We start from the raw sequence: 20,177 nt of genomic DNA on the forward strand, positions 1-20,177 counted from the left end.
TGAAGGTAGGAAAGAAGAAAACTCAATGCTAAGAGAACTGTGGGAGGTGCAGATGCCAGCTGATTAGGGAAGCATCTAAGAAGCCAAAAGAAAGTTGAGTTTAAGGAAAAAGGGGTGGATCTTTGTGTCTCATGCTGCTGATACAGCAAGTGGTCCTTGTGCAGAATTAACAGCTGGAATTAATGCTGTAGGAGCCACCGGTGGCACTGACATGAATACCTGTTAGTATAAAACTAAGGGGGGAAATGCTGTGAGTAGAGAGACTTCAGAATACAGTCATTCACAACATAGAATTTTAGAGTGTCATTTGGGGGCCAAAAATGTCATGGTGTGCACATAACGCATCATCTGTTGGCATCATAATTTTAGTGTACTATGATACTTGCCGAACAAAAGTTGCTTTGTGATGTATTTCTCATGTGTCCTATTGTACAATGTGATCAGAGTTGCACTGTAGATGAGGATGTGCAGAAAAATGGGAAAGTATTAAAGATATATTGGTTTACATTTGGGTGTTTTCTCTTTATAGAAGTGTTCCTATTTCCCTATCTTTCTAGTATTCTCACAAAGCATATCTGGGGAGGGCCTCACTTTGGTATTAAGTTCTCAGGAAGAGTTCTTTTTAATAGCTCAAGACTCACTGCTTTCTATTTGAGAGCCTTCATATAACATCTATTGTTGGTGTTGGCATTTTGTATGATTCCTAATAGAGTGCATTTCTTGCAAAGTCAGTTATTCCTGCTGACATGAAGGGGACAGTACAGAAAATTTGTTTCATGGCTGCAGAAATTCTCTTGTAGGCATTCTACAACCATATGTTTTGGTAGTATCTTATTTATCTCCCAGACTTTGTTCATCATCTTCATGTTCTTTGTAATTTCTAGCTAGAAAGTGCTTTTTGAGAGAATGCCGTTGTCTTAACTTGATGATGATGACTACTACTGCTTTCTTCCTCCTCCACACCCCCCCCCCCATCCCCCCAAGACAGGGTTTCTGTGTAACAGCCCTGGCTGTCCTGGACTCACTTTGTAAAGCAGGCTGGCCTCAAACTCACAGCACTGCCTCTGACTACTGGGATTAAAGGCGTGTGCCACAACCATTCAGCAGCATGACATTTTTTAATTAGCAAAATTTACATTTCAGATAATGGGCAGATTCTATGGTCTTTCCATTTTGTTTTATGTTGAGTGTATGCATGTAGAGATGAGTGGTTATCCTAGAGTATCATTCATTGGGAGTCTCAAAAATCAGAACTGCCATTATAAAAGTTATAACACAAAAGGCCAGTGAGGCTAGAGTGCAGCAGTTCCTCAACAGTGATGGGAGACAGCATGCAGAAGGCTAGATGTGTGGAGGAGTTACAGTGACTTAGTTTTTTCATAGCAAAGCAAAAATAAAGCGAAAAACAAAATTCAAATGTTGCTTTGGTCTAACAAATAAATTGCTACTTCATATTATTTTTGGCATTACTTTCTGTTGGTATTTATTCCTTTCCAGTATGTTTTGCTCAGGAATTTTTCTGTCTAGCATTCTAAAATGGCTATTTTCCTTAGTTCTGTCATAGCTTTTCTTAATGTTACCTATCCAACTTTTTGTTTCTTTAATTTTATCTAATGTAGTCAAAATGAGATTGCCTAGCACAGGGACTGTGTTCAGAAAATTAGCTTTTTAAATTAGTGGTATGGTTCCATGGATGTGTATACTACCTTACCAATTACATAGCACTTAGTTGGGTTTTTAAGTTACTTTGAAGACAGACTTCCAAGGAAGAAGTTGGTGAGACTCGTTTTTCTTCTCCATTTATAACTTTGGACATTTACCAGTTAGTTTTAAATTTGTTTTAATGATGAAATAACTGGAAGCTTTCTTTGGGTTTTCTCATGATTACAGAACTGGGACTGTGAACACTTAAGCCAAAATCTTATTCTAACCTCAGTAAATATGTAGAATTTTGCTAAGCCGAGGTTCTATTGTGCTTTTTGTTTGTGGCACTGCATACATCTTTCACTCAAGTCTGAACATGTTTACTGTGATATACCAAGTGTTAAAACATTATTTTATTAGGGAGCAAGAAATGGTCAAGAGAGTGGTGTTGAAATTGGAATTGACACAATTCAGTTTGGTGCTCCAGCTTCCAATGGGAATGAAAGTGAGGTGGTTCCTGTGCTTTCAGAGAAACCAACCGACAAAGGTCCTGAACCTAAAGAGCAACGTCAGAAACAGCCACGGGCAGGGCCCATTAAAGCCCAGAAGGTGAGGACTATTCATTAGGTAGATGTGATTCTGAAATAGACAAATAAAAATTGTTTTTAAATTGAATTTAATTATATTATATTATATATTTTATCCTAAACATGACTTTAGCTTCCAGATTTGAGTCTGGTAGAAAACAAAGAGCATAAACCTGGTCCTATTGGAAAGGAACGATCATTGAAAAATAGAAAAGTGAAAGATGCCCAACAGGTTGAGCCAGAAGGACAAGAGAAACCAAGCCCAGCTGTGGTCAGAAGCACAGATCCTGGAACAGCAAAAGAAACCAAAGCAGTCTCGGAAATGTCTGCTGAAATAGGAGCAATGATCTCAGTATCCTCTACGGAATATGGCACTGATGCAAAGGTATGCAGCATACACTGGTGATCAGTTCACTTGATGCACAAACTGGGTCCAAAATGAGTGACAAGAATATCAGTAATGTACTTTTTATACTGAGCTTTTGAGTATAATGGTTGTTGTACAGCAGTGTGCTTCTGTGCCCCAACAACAACAACACACACACTGTGGCCCTGGCTGTCCTGGAACGTACTCTGTAGACAAAGGTTGCCCTCAAATTCAAAAGATCCACTTGCCTCTGCCTCCTGGGTGCCAGAATTATAGGCATTTGCACCCACCACCTGCCATATAGTAGGTTATATGGTGTAAATGTCACATAGAAAACTGTATAAAAATCAGAATTCTTTCCCTTGAATTTATAAGCTTTTTAAAGATGTCTCTGTCTGGTATAGCTCTTTTTAGCCTTTTATCATAATTCTAAACTTAAAATGGGACACACTTGGAGCAAATCACTGTTTTTGAGGTTGAACACTAAAAGTATTGACTTGGTTTTCATTGCCACATTGAACGAAAGGCACTTATCTTTTAAAATGCAGCCAGTTCCTTGTATTTGTGAGTTCAGGATCTAGAAATTCAAATCTGGATCAAAAATATTCTCCCTTAACAATTGAGGTTCTTTTGGTTTGGGTTTTTGTCTGTCTTCATTAAACTCTAACTTCAGTGGCAGGACAGTTCATTGTGTTACATGCTGCTGCTGTTGCAGACAAGACATGTAGGTTGCATAAAGATACTGTAAGATTTTGCAGACCCAGTACGTAACTAGATGCAACTAGAAAGACAAGTTATATTAAGTGACTGAAAATAGATACTTGTTTTCATTTGAGGACATAACTCACAAAAATACTTAGTCCAATTGATAGCCCCCTACTTCGTACAGTAAATATATGTAAAAGTCTAGCAGCAGTTGCAATGTTGTCCCTTGAAGATGTGTCCATGATGTATTAGCCTACTGTTCATTGGTGTATTGAAATTTTGGCACATAGTTTTATGATCTCTCTTTGTTACTATTTGACTGTGAAAAAGTGACCTATTCAGCTTTAAAAGGACTTCCCCCCCTCCCCCCTGTTACTCTTTCACAGGAGTCTGTAACAGACTATACTACACCTTCCTCTTCTCTGCCTAGCACTGTGGCTACTAATAATGCAAAGATGGAGGATACTTTGGTTAATAATGTAAGTAACCAGTCAGAGATTTGGCGGGTTTGGGTAGGAACCTGACTCATCTTATACATTCATTGCCTTGTCTTACACATCCTGTGTTCAATACTTGGCAACTTAACAAGAGTTGATAGTAAGTTTGTGTTTATGAGCACAGTAATGAATATGCCTACTAAAATCAAAGTTTAGGTCTCTCCCAAACCCCCTTTCTAAGTTATTAGCTAAGATGATTTATTTTATGAACACTCATTCTTTTAACCTAATTTGGTAAAAGTTTTGGGTTTACTCTAACATACTATAGTTAATTCTATTTAGTTAATTTTGTTCACAAATATGACTTTTTATGATTCAATGATTTATGATTTAATGCCAGTAGAAAAAGAAGAAACTGTTCCCAAAGAATCTAGCATCCCTTTTGTGAAAATTGAGCTATAAATATGAACATAAGTATTCCAAAATTTCTTAAATTCTCTAATGTTAAGTGATGTTAAGTCATGTGGCAATTCAAGCCCTAGTTCTTCAGACGAACCAGATTATATGTAGCTGGATGTTTTAAGTCATTTTGCCTAGTTCACTACAAATGAAAAACTAGTTTAAAAATATATTGAGTAACTTGCTGTGGTCACATGCACAGTATAATTTTGACATTTAAAAGTTTGTTGTATGGTCCTTGCTTCTGAGAATAAGTGGGGAGAAATTTGATCATCTGATCTCCTTTATCAGTATAATCTTCTGTAATCAAAACCTATCATATTCAAATGTTGATTGTTCTTTCCAAAAAATACTTTGGAAAAATAGATTTTTTTTTTAAGGACTTTATCATTTTCAGTATAAAAATCTTGATTTTTGTCCTCTATTTTTCCCTCATGCTGTCTATTCGTCCCTCTAGCATCAAGTATGTGGAATTTTAGAAAGGTGAGCTACATTAGGGGTCAGTTAATCAAAATTATAGTCAAATCAAAAGACTTACACTAGGGAGCTGGAGAGGTGGCTCAGAGGTTAAGAGCACTGGCTTTTCTTCCAAAGGTCTTGAGTATTCCCAGCACCCACATGGTGTCTCATGACCGTCAATAATGTGATCTGATGCCCTCTTCTGTCATGCAGGCATTCGTGCAGGCAGAATATAAATAATAAATAAATCTTTAACTTTAAAAAAAAAAAGACTTACACTACATAGCTGAGGAAAAGGAATAGAGAGGAGTCCGTTGTAATTGTTATTGAGACCTGATAAGCTATTCCAGTGCTTAGAAGTTATACAACTGCTTCATGTACCAAATCCTAGAATCCATCACTCCCCCCATCTTTATTAGAGAAACTTCCTGTATAATAGGAAACTTAAAAGAAAGGGCCTTTGTTAAGCTTAAATGCTGAGTCTACTGCCAGATTATCAGTAACATTACAAAAGGTTTATGCTTTAATTGTGCTTTTCTCCTCATTTTAAAACAAATTTATAAAATGATACTTTTTCAAGAAATTGTACGATGCTCTCAGCCAATGTTTAATCTGGAATATAACTAAAGAAATGTGAATTTTATAATCATTCTCTAAACCTGTAACATTTTGTCATTGAAAAAATAAATATATACAGATGAACACTTAAGGCTAGTTAGAATGTGGCTTAGTACACGGGACAGATACTGAGGAAGAAAAGATCTGGTCTAGTGTATAGGTGAATGTTCTGTATTTGTTTATTAGCAATATATCTAAGGCATCTATGAAAGCAAGAACTTAATTTAGGTTAGGCATTATTTAAATTCAGTTTAAATGACTTTAATATTTATTCCTTAGGCCAAGTATGGTAGTGATTCTGTACTAAGTATAAAGTCTCCCATAGGAAAAACTTTAAGGCCTTTCTATGTTTTCTCATTAGTCTATTTTAAATGCAGAACTATTGTCTCTTAAATTACCCTTCTTAGGTTCATTTCTGTTGAAACTTTATAGAGGCTTCTTTTTTTTTAAACAGTATGTTTATATTTATATGTACAAACTTTAGTGAGTTTATGTGCACAGCTTGTATCCAAGAGCCCCCAGAGCCCAGGAAAATATGGAGCTGTATTGTTGAGCCACCAGGTACTGAATCTGGGTCCTCTGTAAAAGCAGTAAACACTCTGAACCATTGAGGCATCTCTCTAGCCCCAGAATAAATAGGCTTTAAGTGTAATATCTTACATTTTGGAGTACTTAGTATTACCCATATTAAAATTAGTGTATCTTGAATGTCCCACAGAGTTAAGTACAGGTGACATTTTTTATTAATATAGTTTAGCTAGCTCTAAAATTTACTTAAAAATCTTTGTTAACTAGTATATGTTTTGATAGACCTCCATTATATATAGTCCATTGTATCTCAAAGTGATTTTCTTAAAATATGAAAGCATCCAGCCATTTTTTCCCCTAAATACCTGAGTATCAAAACCAAACATAAGGCAGTATACATAGTAAAATCACAAGTTCTAGGCACTGTGAGGTAAAACAAAATATGAGTAGTGCGTACTACCTTAAAATTTCTAACTATTTGTTCTGATCATCTCTTTACATTAAAGTTTGGTGTGGTGAGGTACTTTGGTCCATGGGTTATTCTTGTTCTTGAGCCTAGTTATAAGATGCTGCTTATACTGTAGGGAAAAGATTTTCTTATATCTGCACTGCTAAGTTAAATATTCAGGATAGAAACCTGTAGGTCCTCCATATATGCTGAGAGTTGTAGTTCTTAGAACTTTAGTTTATAGACTATGGCTCTTGGATCAGTATTAGCACGACCTGGGTATTTTGTTGAAGATACAGGAGTTCATTTCAAATACAAAGAGCACTACATTGAATAGTATGTAATTTATATTCCAGGCAGTTTCTTTTTTCCTGATAATTTGTGCTTACCTGAGTAGATCGTGTTTCTCTTCAGAACATAATTGTCAGCCTCTGTAAGCGTTGTAACTTAAGTGATCAGATATGCCTTTTTGGACTGATGGGGCGTTTTGTAGCATGCTTAGATTGATTGTGATACATTGCCTGCCTTTTCAGGTGCCCCTGCCCAACACCCTTCCCCTCCCTAAGAGGGAGACTATACAACAGAGCTCCAGCCTAACTTCAGTTCCTCCCACTACTTTCAGCCTCACTTTCAAGGTATGTACAACCTCCATCTCTAAGGCTCCTTAATTATTGCATGCAAGGAATGTAAGTTCACAATAAGAGTCTTTTGGTTTGGGGTTTTCTGTTGTTGCTTTTTGAGTGATGTCAAATTATACCTTAATCATGTTAGCTTTTAACAGTTTGGCAATGACAAAGTCTATTGTGCTTGTGCATTTTGCCATAAAAATAGAATTAGTTTGTGATTTGTAGTCAAACACAAAGTGCTAATTATAGTAAGAATGCTCTTTTAAGTCATGTGTAAATTGAATGGATGTGGGAAAGTTTTATGAAAGGCTATTAACACAAGTATAATTTATGAGCAAAACTGAGAAATTTTGGTTTGAAGTACTAAACATTGAACTTGGGACCTCACATTTGAGGCAAGCACTTTGTCACCACATTCCAGCCCTTTGTTTATTTTCAAACACAACAGCACCAAGTAGCTCATGCTGGCTTTTAACTTTATGGTCTTTTCTGCTTCTTAGATAGCAAGGGTTACAAGCTGACCTGTACCACTAGCTGGCATTTGCCTTGTTTTTCTAGCCTCTTATTTTCCTGCTTTTTGGCCATTGTTAATTCCTCTTTATAAGAAAATTACTTAATGTTATTTTAGGTCTCTGATTCATCTTGGGTTTAGTTAGTGGTTAAGAGAAAAAAACGGGGGGATTGTATATGTACATATATGTATACATCTTTATTATATATTATATTTAATATGTCTTCATTAATTTATTGTTGCCCTTTTGTTCATAATTCTGGCAAGCATGGTACTTAACATCTAAAGACAGGTTCTTTTATGTTGTGCAGTAGAGGAAGAAGTTGTCAATGTGGCCAATGTTCATTTCTAGACTCTTTCTACCCGACCTCACGATTACCTCTTTGTAAGAGTGTTAATAAATATGTGAGGCTGTGACTTAGAAGACATCTGTTTTGCCCAATCCTTACTGTTTAGTACCAATTTTTGTTTAGCCTTGCAGCTAATTTTCCATACAGAGAACTACTATATCAATCTGGGCTCGTTAACTTATTTTATAATTCAGATGATTTTTATGATTCTATTGATCTGTTTTACATAAGGAAATAACCTGCATACTTATTTTTGAGCCAGTTAAAGAAGTGAAATTAAGCCACATATATATGGACTATATACCATATGATGTTGTTACCTACAGCTGAAAAGACATAGTATTCTTTCAAATAACTACAACCCCAAAAGTCAGGTTACTGTTACAATAGTTATTACCATACTAACTTCCCCACAAACTGTTTTGTTCTGATTTACAATTATTTTCAACAGATTTTAATGAAGTCGGTATTTCCTAGATATGTAGATTATTTGTTTTTCTTGCAGAATTTAATTAATAAAAATAGTTCAGACCTTCTCATCTTGTTATATGGAGAATCTAGAACATAAAATAGGGCTGGATGCACATCAGCAAAACCCAGTCTTCTGTCAGAAGCTAGGCACAAACCTCCGCTATTCTTAAGGGTTGGAGGTAATACCATAAGCCTCTGGCTGTGGGTTCCATCATCCTGAACGACTAATGAAAAACTCAGCTAAAACACTGGTTTGGTGCTCAAATAGAGGATAGTGCAAGAGTCTCTGTGCAAGGACCACCCTAGAATTTAAGAAGAAGGATCTCAGAATTTGGAGTAGTTCAGGAAGCAGAAGCAGGTGCTCTCTTAGGTCTACAGAGTGAGTTCTAAGACAGCCAGGGCTATACAGAGAAACCCTGTCTTGAACCTTCATGTGCTTCACCACACCAAATTTAAAAGAATTTTGAAATTGGCATTTTAAAGGCTAACAAACTTATTAGTCTCGTTAAAGATGCTACTTAGGAATCGTCTTAGAGATTATCTTGAGTTCCCGGTATTCCTCGGGTAATAATGGAAGCTTTTAGCCTCCATATGTTAGAATCTTCTGCTCTTCAACTCAAATCACTGGATACACAAAATCATTCAACATTTGACCAATAGCTGGTCTAACGTGAAGTGTGCTGTAAGAGAAAATTAGATGCTGCATTGAAATTTTAATATTAAGCTGGGCATGGTGGCACATGCATTTAATCCCAGCACTCAGGAGGCAGAGGCAGGTGGATCTCTGTGAGTTCCAGGCCAGCCTGGTCTACAAAGTGAGTCCAGGACAGCTAAGCCTACACAGAGAGACCCTGTCTCTAAAAACAAAAAGAAAGAAAGAAAGAAAGAAAAAAAGAAAGAAAGAAAGAAAAGAAAGAAATTTTAATATTAAAAAGGGAAATATCTTACCAAATGGATATAGTGACACTTGTGTAAATCTAAGGGCTTCAGAGATGAAGGCAGGAGTTGAAAGTCATCCTCCAGTACATAGTGAGTTTCAGGCCAGTCTGTTCTACAGTAAAACAGTGAAAACAAACTTAGTATTGTTTGTATCGATTGTTATTTCAGTTATGGAAACCAACTTACTATTACCTTTCTGTTTTTAGCTTTCAAAATGTAGCTGGTGGAACATAAATTGCATATGGGTTATCATTGTTACCTGAAAGTAAACAATGGTGCTCCGTTTTGAAGATCTAATTCTGCTTTTTAAAGAATGAGAGCGTGTATAGGTATACCAGAGTCACGGATATAAATGGCAATAGACAATATACAAGGCTACAACTTGTCCTGTTACATTTCCATCTGCATTTGAGAAGTATTAGTTTAAAAAGAAAGGGAGGGGGGTACTTCGTAAGGCTTTCTTACAATAGACAGACACCTATCCCACAGAGGAATCCTACTTCTTTTAGTTCCACCAATGAGAGGCAGGGCCATTTGTTTCTTGATATGTGCTTTATCTATGGTTCAATGTGTATTTCCCCAAACTATCAGTAAGTTCTGTTTTAAAAAAAAAAAAAGCATAAAGCCAGGCGTGGTGCTGCACACTTGGGGAGACAGACGCAGGAAGATGACTGTGAATCCAGGACAGCCAGGGCTACACAGAGAAACCCTGTTTTTTTAAAAAAAAAAAATCGTGATAACTCTTGGGTGAAGGAGCCTGAGAACTCTCAGTCTGACATATTTGGTTGGAATCTACATACTGGAGTGTAGAGCATGTGATCAGTTGGTTTTTTGTTTTGTTAGCTTTAACCGAAGTTTACTTTATTGCAGATGGAGTCTGCGCGCAAAGCATGGGAAAATTCTCCAAACCTAAGGGAAAAGGGGTCTCCAGTAACTTCTACAGCACCTCCAATTGTTAGTGGAGTCAGCAGTAGTGCCAGTGGACCAAGCACTGCTAATTACAACTCATTTTCCAGTGCATCAATGCCTCAGATCCCTGTTGCATCAGTCACTCCTACAGCATCACTATCAGGTAGAAGTTTGTCCTAGCTTTCCTTTATACTTAACATACCTAGATAAGCGCTGTACCACTGAACTACACCCCAACTGAACGGCCTACTTGTTATCTAAGCAGAAGATAACTCTACAAAAACCCCTTCCCTTCTCTTACTCATCCCTTTATTTGTGTCTCAGAATTTTAATGTGACTATTTTATTGGCTACTTATTAGAAAAGATTTTGCCAAATCCTCATGGAGAAAAGTTGTCTTCCAGATTTTTCTGTGAAGTTCACTTTTTTGTTGTAAAGTTTACTGTATCAAGTAATTAAAAACCCCAGGCAGAAATATAAATTCCCACAGCTTTTAAGTAATTTTTTTTCAGTATGTATCTAATTTAAAGGTATTACAGAAAAAAGTATACTTCTCATGATAAGCTAGGTGGTTAGTGTTTATACTTTTGAGTGCTGTGTGGGAAAAACTTGTCACTGACTAGAGTTAGAAGATACTTTTTTTTCTTACAGTTTGGCACAGCTGCCAATAAAGATTTTGTAGGTCTTAAAGAATGGAAAGTATTTCCAGATGCTTGGGGCTGGAGAGATTGGCTCAGTGTTTAAGAGTTCGGCCTACTCTTCCAGAGGTCCTAAGTTCAATTCCCAGCAACCACACAGTGGCTCACAACCATCTGTAATGTGATCTGATGCCCTCTTGTGCAGATAAATCACTCACTCACAATAAATAAATAAATTTTCAAAATATCCAAATGCTTGACTATGCAACCGTTTTATTTTACCAATGTGTAACCATGCTGCTTCTGTTAAAAGCAGATTTTATTTCAGGCATTTACATTACATTATATATATAAACAAATTCTGTACAGGGTATATATATATATACACACACACATATAAACCCTGTACAGAATTTATTTGCTTTGGCTAGTTTTTATTTGGTTATTACAACATTGGTTTTTCATATTTTGCCATATTGTGCCAGTTCTGAGAACGCACTCCATTCTACCACTGGTAAATGCGCTGTTCTATAGCTGTTTTTCTATTATCTGTAATAAAAGTATTTAGACAAAGCCAATGTGATCTTAGTACTTGAGAGATTGAAGCAGGAAGATTGGAAATTTGAGACCAGCCTAGACAACTATGAAGGCATTGTGATGTCCTGCCAAAGAATGCCCTAATTATATATTTTCCTTTCTCTAAAGTTGTCCAGTCATTCCCTGTGCCCGTTTGTTAAGGCATCTTATTATCTTATTAGACTAGTTTCAACTCATTCTTCAGTGAGAATTGGTATAAAAACAAACAAAACAAAGGCATGATTTATTTTTCATTTTCCTCCTCCCCTTTCAAGACAAAGTCTCTTGAATTTGACTGGCCTGGAACTCTGTAGATGAGTATAAGATTTTGCTTCTACCTTCTGAGTAAGGAGATTACAGTAACACTGTGCTGGGATTATAGACATGTGCCACCATACCTGGGTTATTAAGTGCCGAGGATATGGTGCATACTAGCTACACCTCTATCGGCTCAACTACATTGCCAGCCCCTAAGACACTCTATCCTCTCAAATATTTTTGATCTGTAGTTGCTTGAATGCTAAAATAGATAGGACCCACAGGATCCATAGAATCAGTAGACGTATGTTATAAAGAGTGAACATGCTATGTTTTTCTCCCTTCTTCAAACACAGGAGCCGGTACTTACACTACCTCTTCTTTGAGTACAAAATCTACAACCACATCGGACCCTCCTAATATTTGTAAAGTAAAACCCCAACAATTGCAGACAAGCAGCCTACCTTCTGCAAGTCACTTTTCACAGTTAAGCTGTATGCCTTCCCTTATTGCCCAGCAACAGCAGAGTCCACAAGTTTATGTGTCTCAGTCTGCAGCAGGTAATATTTTTAGGGTTGGTTATAGGGATTTAGAAAGTGAAGATTCATGTGGGTTTTTTCTTCTCATGGTACTTTTAAAAGCTTGGATTTTTTTAAAAATGTGCTTTGTTAATATATCCTCCTCTGGATTTGAATTATTTTCACAGAGAAAAAGAATTCTGGGACTTTTAGAAGGAAAGTGTGTATGCACATGAGTACGCATCTCTCCTTTTGTCTTGTACATTTATGACATTTATAATTTGTAAAATAATTTATGCATGTCCTACATTTTTACTAAAGTCAAATTTTGTTGCTTGAAAGATAATAAATAATGGTGTTCTTGATAGAGAGAACATAAGAATAGCAAATAAGAATAATGTTGTGATGGTGCCTACTATAGTTGTCATTTGAAATGCTTAAATTCTGAAAACTAGGGAGCGAAGCTGTTTCTTGCCATTCATAAAAATATTGTCAGTACTAGCATATGTTAATACCTAAAGATACTATATTACTAGTAATACATAAAGCACATGGATCTTACAAAATGTGTGTCTTAATCTGTACTGACTCTTTTATAGATAGGAATCTTGATTCTTTTTATTTTTTGAATCTTGATTCTTATCTGCATCAAATTGCATGTTTGAAGCATGTAAAGATACATATAAAATCTATACCAAATGTTTTCATTAACTAAATGCTAATTGTTTTGGAATGTTATTCTATTCTAGCCCATAGTTTAAAATTGGAGTGGATTTGCTGGTTCAGTCATTAGGTTCAATTTTTGTTTGAAATATTATGAGTACATAGCCAATTGAGAACATATGAGAGCAGCTATTTTGTATGACCTAGCAGCACCAAATTTAATGTTTTATTTACATGTACTTTTCTGCTAGAAATTTTATGTCTGTTTACATTTACACTTTTTCTGTGACTATTTTCAGAGAGCTCACATTTGAAATCTGTTAGAACGTCTTTTTTTTTTTTAACTGTTGTAATTTGGTTTGATATTGGGAAATCCTGAAATATAGACAATATTTTTTTGTTCTTCCTGATGCTCTATAGCGCAAATCCCAGCCTTCTATATGGATACAAGTCATTTATTCAATACCCAACATGCGCGATTGGCTCCACCATCCCTGGCTCAGCAGCAGGGTTTCCAGCCTGGCCTCTCTCAGGTAAACTTCCAGATCCTGTATTTGTCTCTAATAATTTATCTTGGATTTTAGTAATAAATTCACTTATGTTAAAATCCACTTTGAATTACCTTGGATAGGCTACTAGCAAAATTTGGAAGTTTTTAATTCTCCAAATTACCAGAGCTTAATACACCAGTGTGCAGTAAATCATAGATTAAAAGGGAAATTGATTTTAAAGGGCTGATATATACTATAAATCTTTTATTTTTATGTCTGGAATTTTGTTGTTTTTTTTCCCAGTCTTGTGATTTTGTGTATATAAAGTTTGCACCTATTTAATAAATATAATGTATGTGCTTTTTAAATTGTATTGCAGCCAGCCTCAGTTCAGCAGATTCCAATTCCTATATATGCCCCACTGCAAGGACAGCATCAAGCCCAGCTGAGTTTGGGGGCTGGCCCTGCTGTTTCCCAGGCTCAGGAATTATTCAGTTCCTCTATTCAACCATATAGGTAAATTGTCTTAAATGTTATCTATATTAATTTTAATAATTATAATTGCAGATTATGTAGCATCTAGTGCCAATTCCTTTTCTCCAAGCTCTAGGGTACCATGTTATAAACTAAATAATAATTAAGCATGTTCATTATATTTTTCAAGCGTATCTATGGTGATTTCAGCTAGGCCTTGTTTTCTTTTGTTCTTGTACTTAGTTCAGATAGAATTTTCATAACCTGTGGGCAGTCTTTATCTAGGCATTGTGACTGACACTTAAAGAGTCCCAGCTCTCAGGAGGCAGAGACAAAAGGATCACTGCAAGTTCAAGGCCAGCCTGAGGTGTAGAGTGAGATCCTACTCAAAGCAATAAAACAAAGAGTTTTCAATTTCTTCCATATTGGTCTTAAGGCCATATATATGTTTGTAATGTAACCAAAGAAAAAACTAGATTTGGTTCTCAGCTTTGTAGTGAACATGAGAAATGTGAATCCTTATTATATAAGAGGTAAAATGTAAACTGTTAGTTGCTAAAAGCAGACTTTTATTTAGAACTTTTGCATGTAGAGCTCTGTTAAATACAGGACTTAATCTTGAGGCAAGTGACCATACACATTGTCTCCCTACCTCATTACTGATTAGAGTACTTGGTCATTTGGGACACAAGATTTTCAGATTCTAAATAAAATTAATGTATAACATGACCTTGTCCTGCTTAATACTTCTGTAGATCACAGCCAGCCTTCATGCAGAGCAATCTGTCCCAGCCTTCTATGGTCCTTTCTGGTACAGCTATCCACAACTTCCCAGCTGTCCAGCACCAGGAACTTGCTAAGGCACAATCAGGTCTTGCCTTTCAGCAGACTTCAAACACTCAGCCTATCCCTATACTGTACGAACATCAGCTGGGGCAGGCATCGGGACTAGGAAGTTCTCAGCTGATAGATACACATCTTCTTCAGGTAAGGCCATGCTTACTTATGTTCTTGGTTTGGTTTGGTTTTGCTTTTTAATCTAGATTGTTTTAAGCACATAATTACAATTTACAAAAAAAAAATCCATAAAAGGTAAATATTAAAATGTATAAAGGACTGGGCAGTGGTGGTGGGCACCTTTAATCCCAGGACTTTGGTGACAGATGCAGTCCGATTTCTGAGTTCAAGGCCATCCTGGTCTACAGAGTTCCAGGATAGCCAAGACTATGCAGAGAAACCCTGTCTCAAAAATCAAAAAATAACCAATAAAAAAAAGATAATGAAAAACAAGTAAAAGAAAGAAAGAAAATCTTCCCTTTTTGTTTTTCTTCTTTTGAGACAGGGTTTCTCTATGTAGACCAGGCTGGCCCTCAGAGGTCCACCTGCCTCTGTCCCCCATGTGCTGTAATTAAAGGTGTCTGCCACCATGCCCAGCTGAGATCTTCCCATTTTAAATAATAATGTTGGTACAGATTCTATGGGATTTCCTTCTTAGTTTTTCTTTTAAATTTTTCTAGGCAAGAGCAAATCTTACCCAGGCCTCAAATCTTTATTCTGGACAAGTACAGCAGCCTGGTCAGACAAATTTTTATAACACTGCCCAATCACCAAGTGCTCTCCAGCAGGTAAACTATGGCATGGTAAATTTCCTCAATTTTCTATATTATTATTTGTATTGTTTTGTTATTCTTTGGAAATCATATAGAACCAAGATAGGGAAAGTGGTTTTCAAACTTCACCAAAATGTTCTGGAAATTCCATTAGGTCCATTGTAAGTGGGCAGTGCTTCATTGAATCCTTTAATAGCCAGCTCCTCACTATACCTACACCTCTAATTCATTCTAGATTTTTCTTGCCTTTTTTTTTTTTTTTTTTTTAAGACAGCACTGTTTATAAGAAAGGAATTCACGATTATGGAAGTTTGAGAGCCATTTCGTCAAAAAATATAATTGGTGATATACCTATTAGTGTCTGATGAGAAAGAAGATGCTGGCTGAACAGTTAGTTTGATATAGCAGAGTGGCAACAAGGACAGCACCTTAAATGTATGGTTACAGTTAGACTTTTTAATAGAAAATGGGTGTTGTCTTCTGACATTTTTATACCTGGTAGAAGGCTAGAGGAGAAAAGCCAGCCATTAATCCTTTGGTTTGCCATTGTAAGGAATGATAGTCATAATGTCATCTTATTGACAAGTAAGAGTTGTTTGTATGAAAGCTAAAGGTTCCTTTTCTTATGAATACTGATTTTACCTAAACCTGTAAATAATGTGGAAATGTTTAAGGCGAGAACTTACACTATTTTAGTTGTGTGTGTTCTGGTTATTTGATTTGTGCTCTGAGTATCTTCAAAAGTAGTCATCATATCCAAGTGTGGTGGGACCCGCCTTTAATCCGAGCACTCAGGAGGCAGAGGCAGGCTGTGAGTTCGAGGCCAGCCTGGACTACAAAGCAAGTCCAGGACAGCCAGGACTACACAGAGAGACCCTGTCTTGAAAAAACAAACAAAACAAAACAAAGAAATTAGTCATCATTTCAGTTACATAGTTTCTTCACTACAGTTAATATATACGGACTGTAAATCCTGATGTCCATATGATAATGAAATCACCAAACACCACATTTCTCAAGGCCTGACCCTGTTTTTAAGCAATGTATGGTTATATGTTGATGTCCCATCTCTAATACAAAAATTGATATAGTTAGCACTGGGTGTGGTGATTCATACATTAATCTCAGCACTTGGAAAGCAGAGGCAAGCAAATCTCTGTGAGTTCAAGATCAGCCAGGACTACAAGTTAGAGGTTGTCTTAAAGGGGGGAAGATTGAAGAGTGCTAATTACTTACGTAAAGATTTGATATGGTATATATTTGATTAAAATATTTTGCTTGTATTTTTAATTTAAAAATTCTTTGGCACTTGGGAGGCAGAAGCAGGTGGATCTCTGTAGTTCGAGGCCAGCCCAGACTACAGAGTGAGTTCCAGCACAGCCAGAACTGTTACACAGAGAAACTCTGTCTCGAAAAACCAAAAAAGAAAAAAAAAATCTTTGAAGAGCTCTATGCATGTATGTATGTCTGTTGTGTGTTTATACACACTAATTTTAAGCACATGGTTAGAGTTTCCGTTTGCTTCTTTTTCTAGGTTACAGTACCTTTACCAGCATCCCAGCTTTCCTTGACTAATTTTGGATCTACAGGACAACCTCTTATTGCTTTGCCTCAGACACTTCAGCCCCAGTTACAGCACACAAACCCACAAGCACAGGCTCAGAGCCTGAGTCGTCCTGCCCAAGTCAGCCAGCCTTTCAGAGGATTAATCCCTGCTGGAACACAGCACAGCATGATGGCAACCACAGGAAAAGTAAGTTAGTGTACATAAGGCTTCCCAGCCAGTGGCTGTCAGAGAAAGTAGATGTGTTTTATGTTTGTGTCGTCTTAGAAAATAAAATACAGCCGGCATAGTGGTACACACCTCTAATCCCTGCACTCTGGGAGTCAGAGGCAGGTGGATCTTTGTGAGTTTGAGGACAGCTTGGTCTACACAGCAAAATCCAGGACAGCCAAGGCCACCAAGAGAAACCCTGTCTCAAAAATAAGATGATTATGATAAAATACACATACATCATGGTAGGCACATGCCTACCACGTAACATTAAAAGGGCTGTAAGATGGCTTAGTAAGTAAAGTTAACTCTCTGCCAAGGCCTAAAACTTCAGTTCAATCCCAGAGGTGCACATGGTAGGAAAGAGAGAACTGATAGCCCAAGCACTGACCTCCATATTCAGGATGAGGAAGTGTGCACATGCCAAGTAAAGCATAATATAAGTCAACATCAATATTTACAGCCCCATAGAAAACCTCAAGTGAATGTATGCTTGTGGTTTTTTTCTTACATTGCTATTTGCTTTTTTTTATACTTCCTATTTCTTGTCTATTAACAAAGAATTTCGCTTTTTTTATACAAACATTAGAATTATATAACCTTAGATTTATCTAATTGTAAGGTGGCTTGGTCCCTTAGCTGTAGGATTTCTATAGTAAGGTCTCCTAACTATTTTATAGTTTAATCATCATATATAAGATGTTAAATACATCACTTAGCTAACAGAATTAAAGGAATGCTAACTTTATTGTGCTTTTTTTTTCTTTCTTTCTTTCCAGATGTCTGAAATGGAATTAAAAGCCTTTGGGAGTGGCATTGATATCAAACCAGGGACACCTCCAATTGGTGGTCGAAGCACCACGCCAACATCTAGTCCATTCAGGTAAGGTAGACTTTTTTTTTTTTTTTTAAGTTTTTCAAGACAGGGTTTCTCTGTAGACACAGGCTGGCCTTGAACTCAAAGAGATCGGCCTGCCTCTGCCTCCAAAGTGCTGGGATTAAAGTCATACACCACTATGTCCAGCTAGGGTAGACATTTAAATTTTCTCAGGAAATTGTACAATAATTTGAAATTTTGAAAACTCAGTTGTTAAACAACTAATGTGTTAGCAGTCCTATGCTAAGCAGAAGTTATTGAGACATTTATCTTGTCATTTTATCTAAGACGTTAACACTGTATTTTAAGAACATTCTGTTAATACTAGTACAGCAACTCTTTATCACCTTTGCCTCTCTTAAAGTGTCACTATATTCAGCCACTAAATGTAATGAAAACACAAAAGAAAATGACTTCGAAAATGTAACAGCATTGTTTACTTGGCACTACTCTACTAACCAGTGACTTCTTTTCCAAGGGCTACTTCGACAAGTCCAAACAGCCAGTCTAGCAAAATGAACAGCATTGTTTATCAGAAACAGTTCCAGTCAGCCCCTGCCACAGTGAGAATGACACAACCGTTTCCTGCACAGTTTGCACCCCAGGTAGGCAGACACAAGGGAGAACGAGGATAGTGCTTATAAATGGTGGCTAATCTAACTAAAGTTGTGGCTTCATAATCATAACATAGGTGAGCAGTTATGGTGTACACCTTTGAATGGCAACTTGTCTGGCTTTAACAGTAAATATATGATACTCAAATGTAAATAGATAAGAGACAGTGGTTGTTTAGTCTTAAAGCAGACATTAGAAATATGATTCCCCACACAGCTCTTGACAGTTTGAGTCCCGTTTCTTTTGTCTTTTTTTAAGAAGTTTGATTTTCAGTGAAGGGTCCCAGTGCTTAAGTTTTCCAGGCCCACAGTTGGGTTTTGTTTTCATGGTATTGTGCAGTTAAAGTAAGATTTTTTTTTAAAGGATATTTAAAATAAATGTGTAGGTGTATTTGCTTCTTCTCTCCTGCTGATCATGTTGAAGACTGATACAGACTAGAACTGGTTCCTAAGGACACATTTGTTGAGTCACTGTAACCTTCCCTTCAGATTATGCGTAGTGTAGAAGTGTGCTTTTTTGCAATTGTCCTTTTCTGTCTCCCCATTAAAAGTTTGCAGCTAAAGTGCCATAGCATGCTTTGCCAATTCTTCTGTTAAACTTTATAAGCATGGCCCATTTGTTCTTTGTCCTTATTAATGGAATGGCACAATCCAAAAACTTTGACTGGCAGAGTGGGCACAGATTTACTCTGGGATAAGCCAACCTGATCTAGTTGGCCTTTTTTTTTTTTTTTTTTTTTTAACAGTTCAATGTTGTATGTTTTGTTTTTTCACTCAGATTCTCTCTCAGCCTAACCTGGTCCCTCCATTGGTAAGAGCCCCACATACTAACACCTTCCCAGCGCCTGTACAGAGGCCACCAATGGCACTGGCCAGTCAGATGCCTCCTCCGCTGACCACAGGCCTCATGAGCCATGCTCGTTTGCCACATGTAGCCAGGGGTCCTTGTGGATCACTATCTGGAGTCAGAGGTAATCAGGCCCAGGCTGCGTTGAAGGCTGAACAAGATATGAAGGTTAGTACAGTGTAAACGGCCAACAGAGAAGAGTCTGTCTAAACCGTGTCTAAAATGCCTCTGGACCCATAACCATGCGTCCAGGCATTCGCTGTCTTCATCAGACTTAACCAAGCTAACTACTTTTATTCGTCCCCTACCCCATTTTTTTTTTCTCCCTTCCATCTTTCCCTTTCCTCCTTTTTATGACCTCCTCCCTTTTTTGCCACTGTAGTCAGAAAGCAAATTAATATTTTAAACTATATTTGAATCAATTGCTTATGAAATAGGTATTTGAGGGAGATCTGAGTTTGGTTGCAGTATTTTTAAATATTAAAAAAGAAGTAATATGAATTAGTTATTACAGACTATCCATTTTCTTTCCTCCCCCTTTTTTTTCTTCCCTTCCTGCCCTCCCCCCACCTACCCACCTTAATTACATAATCATGTTAATGTGAACTCTGGAATGGGTAAGACATGTTAGCTACCTTGTTTTTTTTTTTCAGAAGTCATTTGAGTAATTTTCATCTCAAACTGTTTCCACATTTTTTTTTCTTTTTCTTTTCTTTCTTTTTTTTCTTTTTTTTTTTTTTTTTTTGCCTGCCACCTAAAGTGGCCATGCTCTAGATATGC

At 36.8% G+C, this 20,177-nt stretch overlaps 1 protein-coding gene across 11 annotated transcripts in view; it reads left to right on the forward strand.

Annotated features, from left to right (window-relative positions):
* Positions 1-20,177, forward strand: part of PRRC2C (proline rich coiled-coil 2C) — a 69,774-nt gene that overhangs the window by 47,431 nt on the left and 2,166 nt on the right. For 5 of the 11 annotated variants that reach the window (XM_084788761.1, XM_084788764.1, XM_084788767.1 and 2 more), the window contains exons 21-34: positions 2,065-2,253; positions 2,365-2,616; positions 3,690-3,782; positions 6,786-6,887; positions 10,020-10,221; positions 11,886-12,089; positions 13,131-13,243; positions 13,581-13,717; positions 14,431-14,662; positions 15,193-15,315; positions 16,820-17,038; positions 17,839-17,942; positions 18,415-18,541; positions 19,329-19,565. In XM_084788761.1, coding sequence (XP_084644887.1) covers positions 2,065-2,253; positions 2,365-2,616; positions 3,690-3,782; positions 6,786-6,887; positions 10,020-10,221; positions 11,886-12,089; positions 13,131-13,243; positions 13,581-13,717; positions 14,431-14,662; positions 15,193-15,315; positions 16,820-17,038; positions 17,839-17,942; positions 18,415-18,541; positions 19,329-19,565 — 2,334 coding nt within the window. The remainder of the gene's footprint in view (positions 1-2,064; positions 2,254-2,364; positions 2,617-3,689; positions 3,783-6,785; positions 6,888-10,019; positions 10,222-11,885; positions 12,090-13,130; positions 13,244-13,580; positions 13,718-14,430; positions 14,663-15,192; positions 15,316-16,819; positions 17,039-17,838; positions 17,943-18,414; positions 18,542-19,328; positions 19,566-20,177) is intronic. The other 6 variants (XM_084788768.1, XM_084788766.1, XM_084788771.1 and 3 more) reach the window with 4 other exon arrangements.

The sequence above is a fragment of the Acomys minous genome, assembly GCF_964271855.1.
Source record: "Acomys minous genome assembly, chromosome: 1".
Lineage (NCBI taxonomy): Eukaryota > Metazoa > Chordata > Mammalia > Rodentia > Muridae > Acomys > Acomys minous.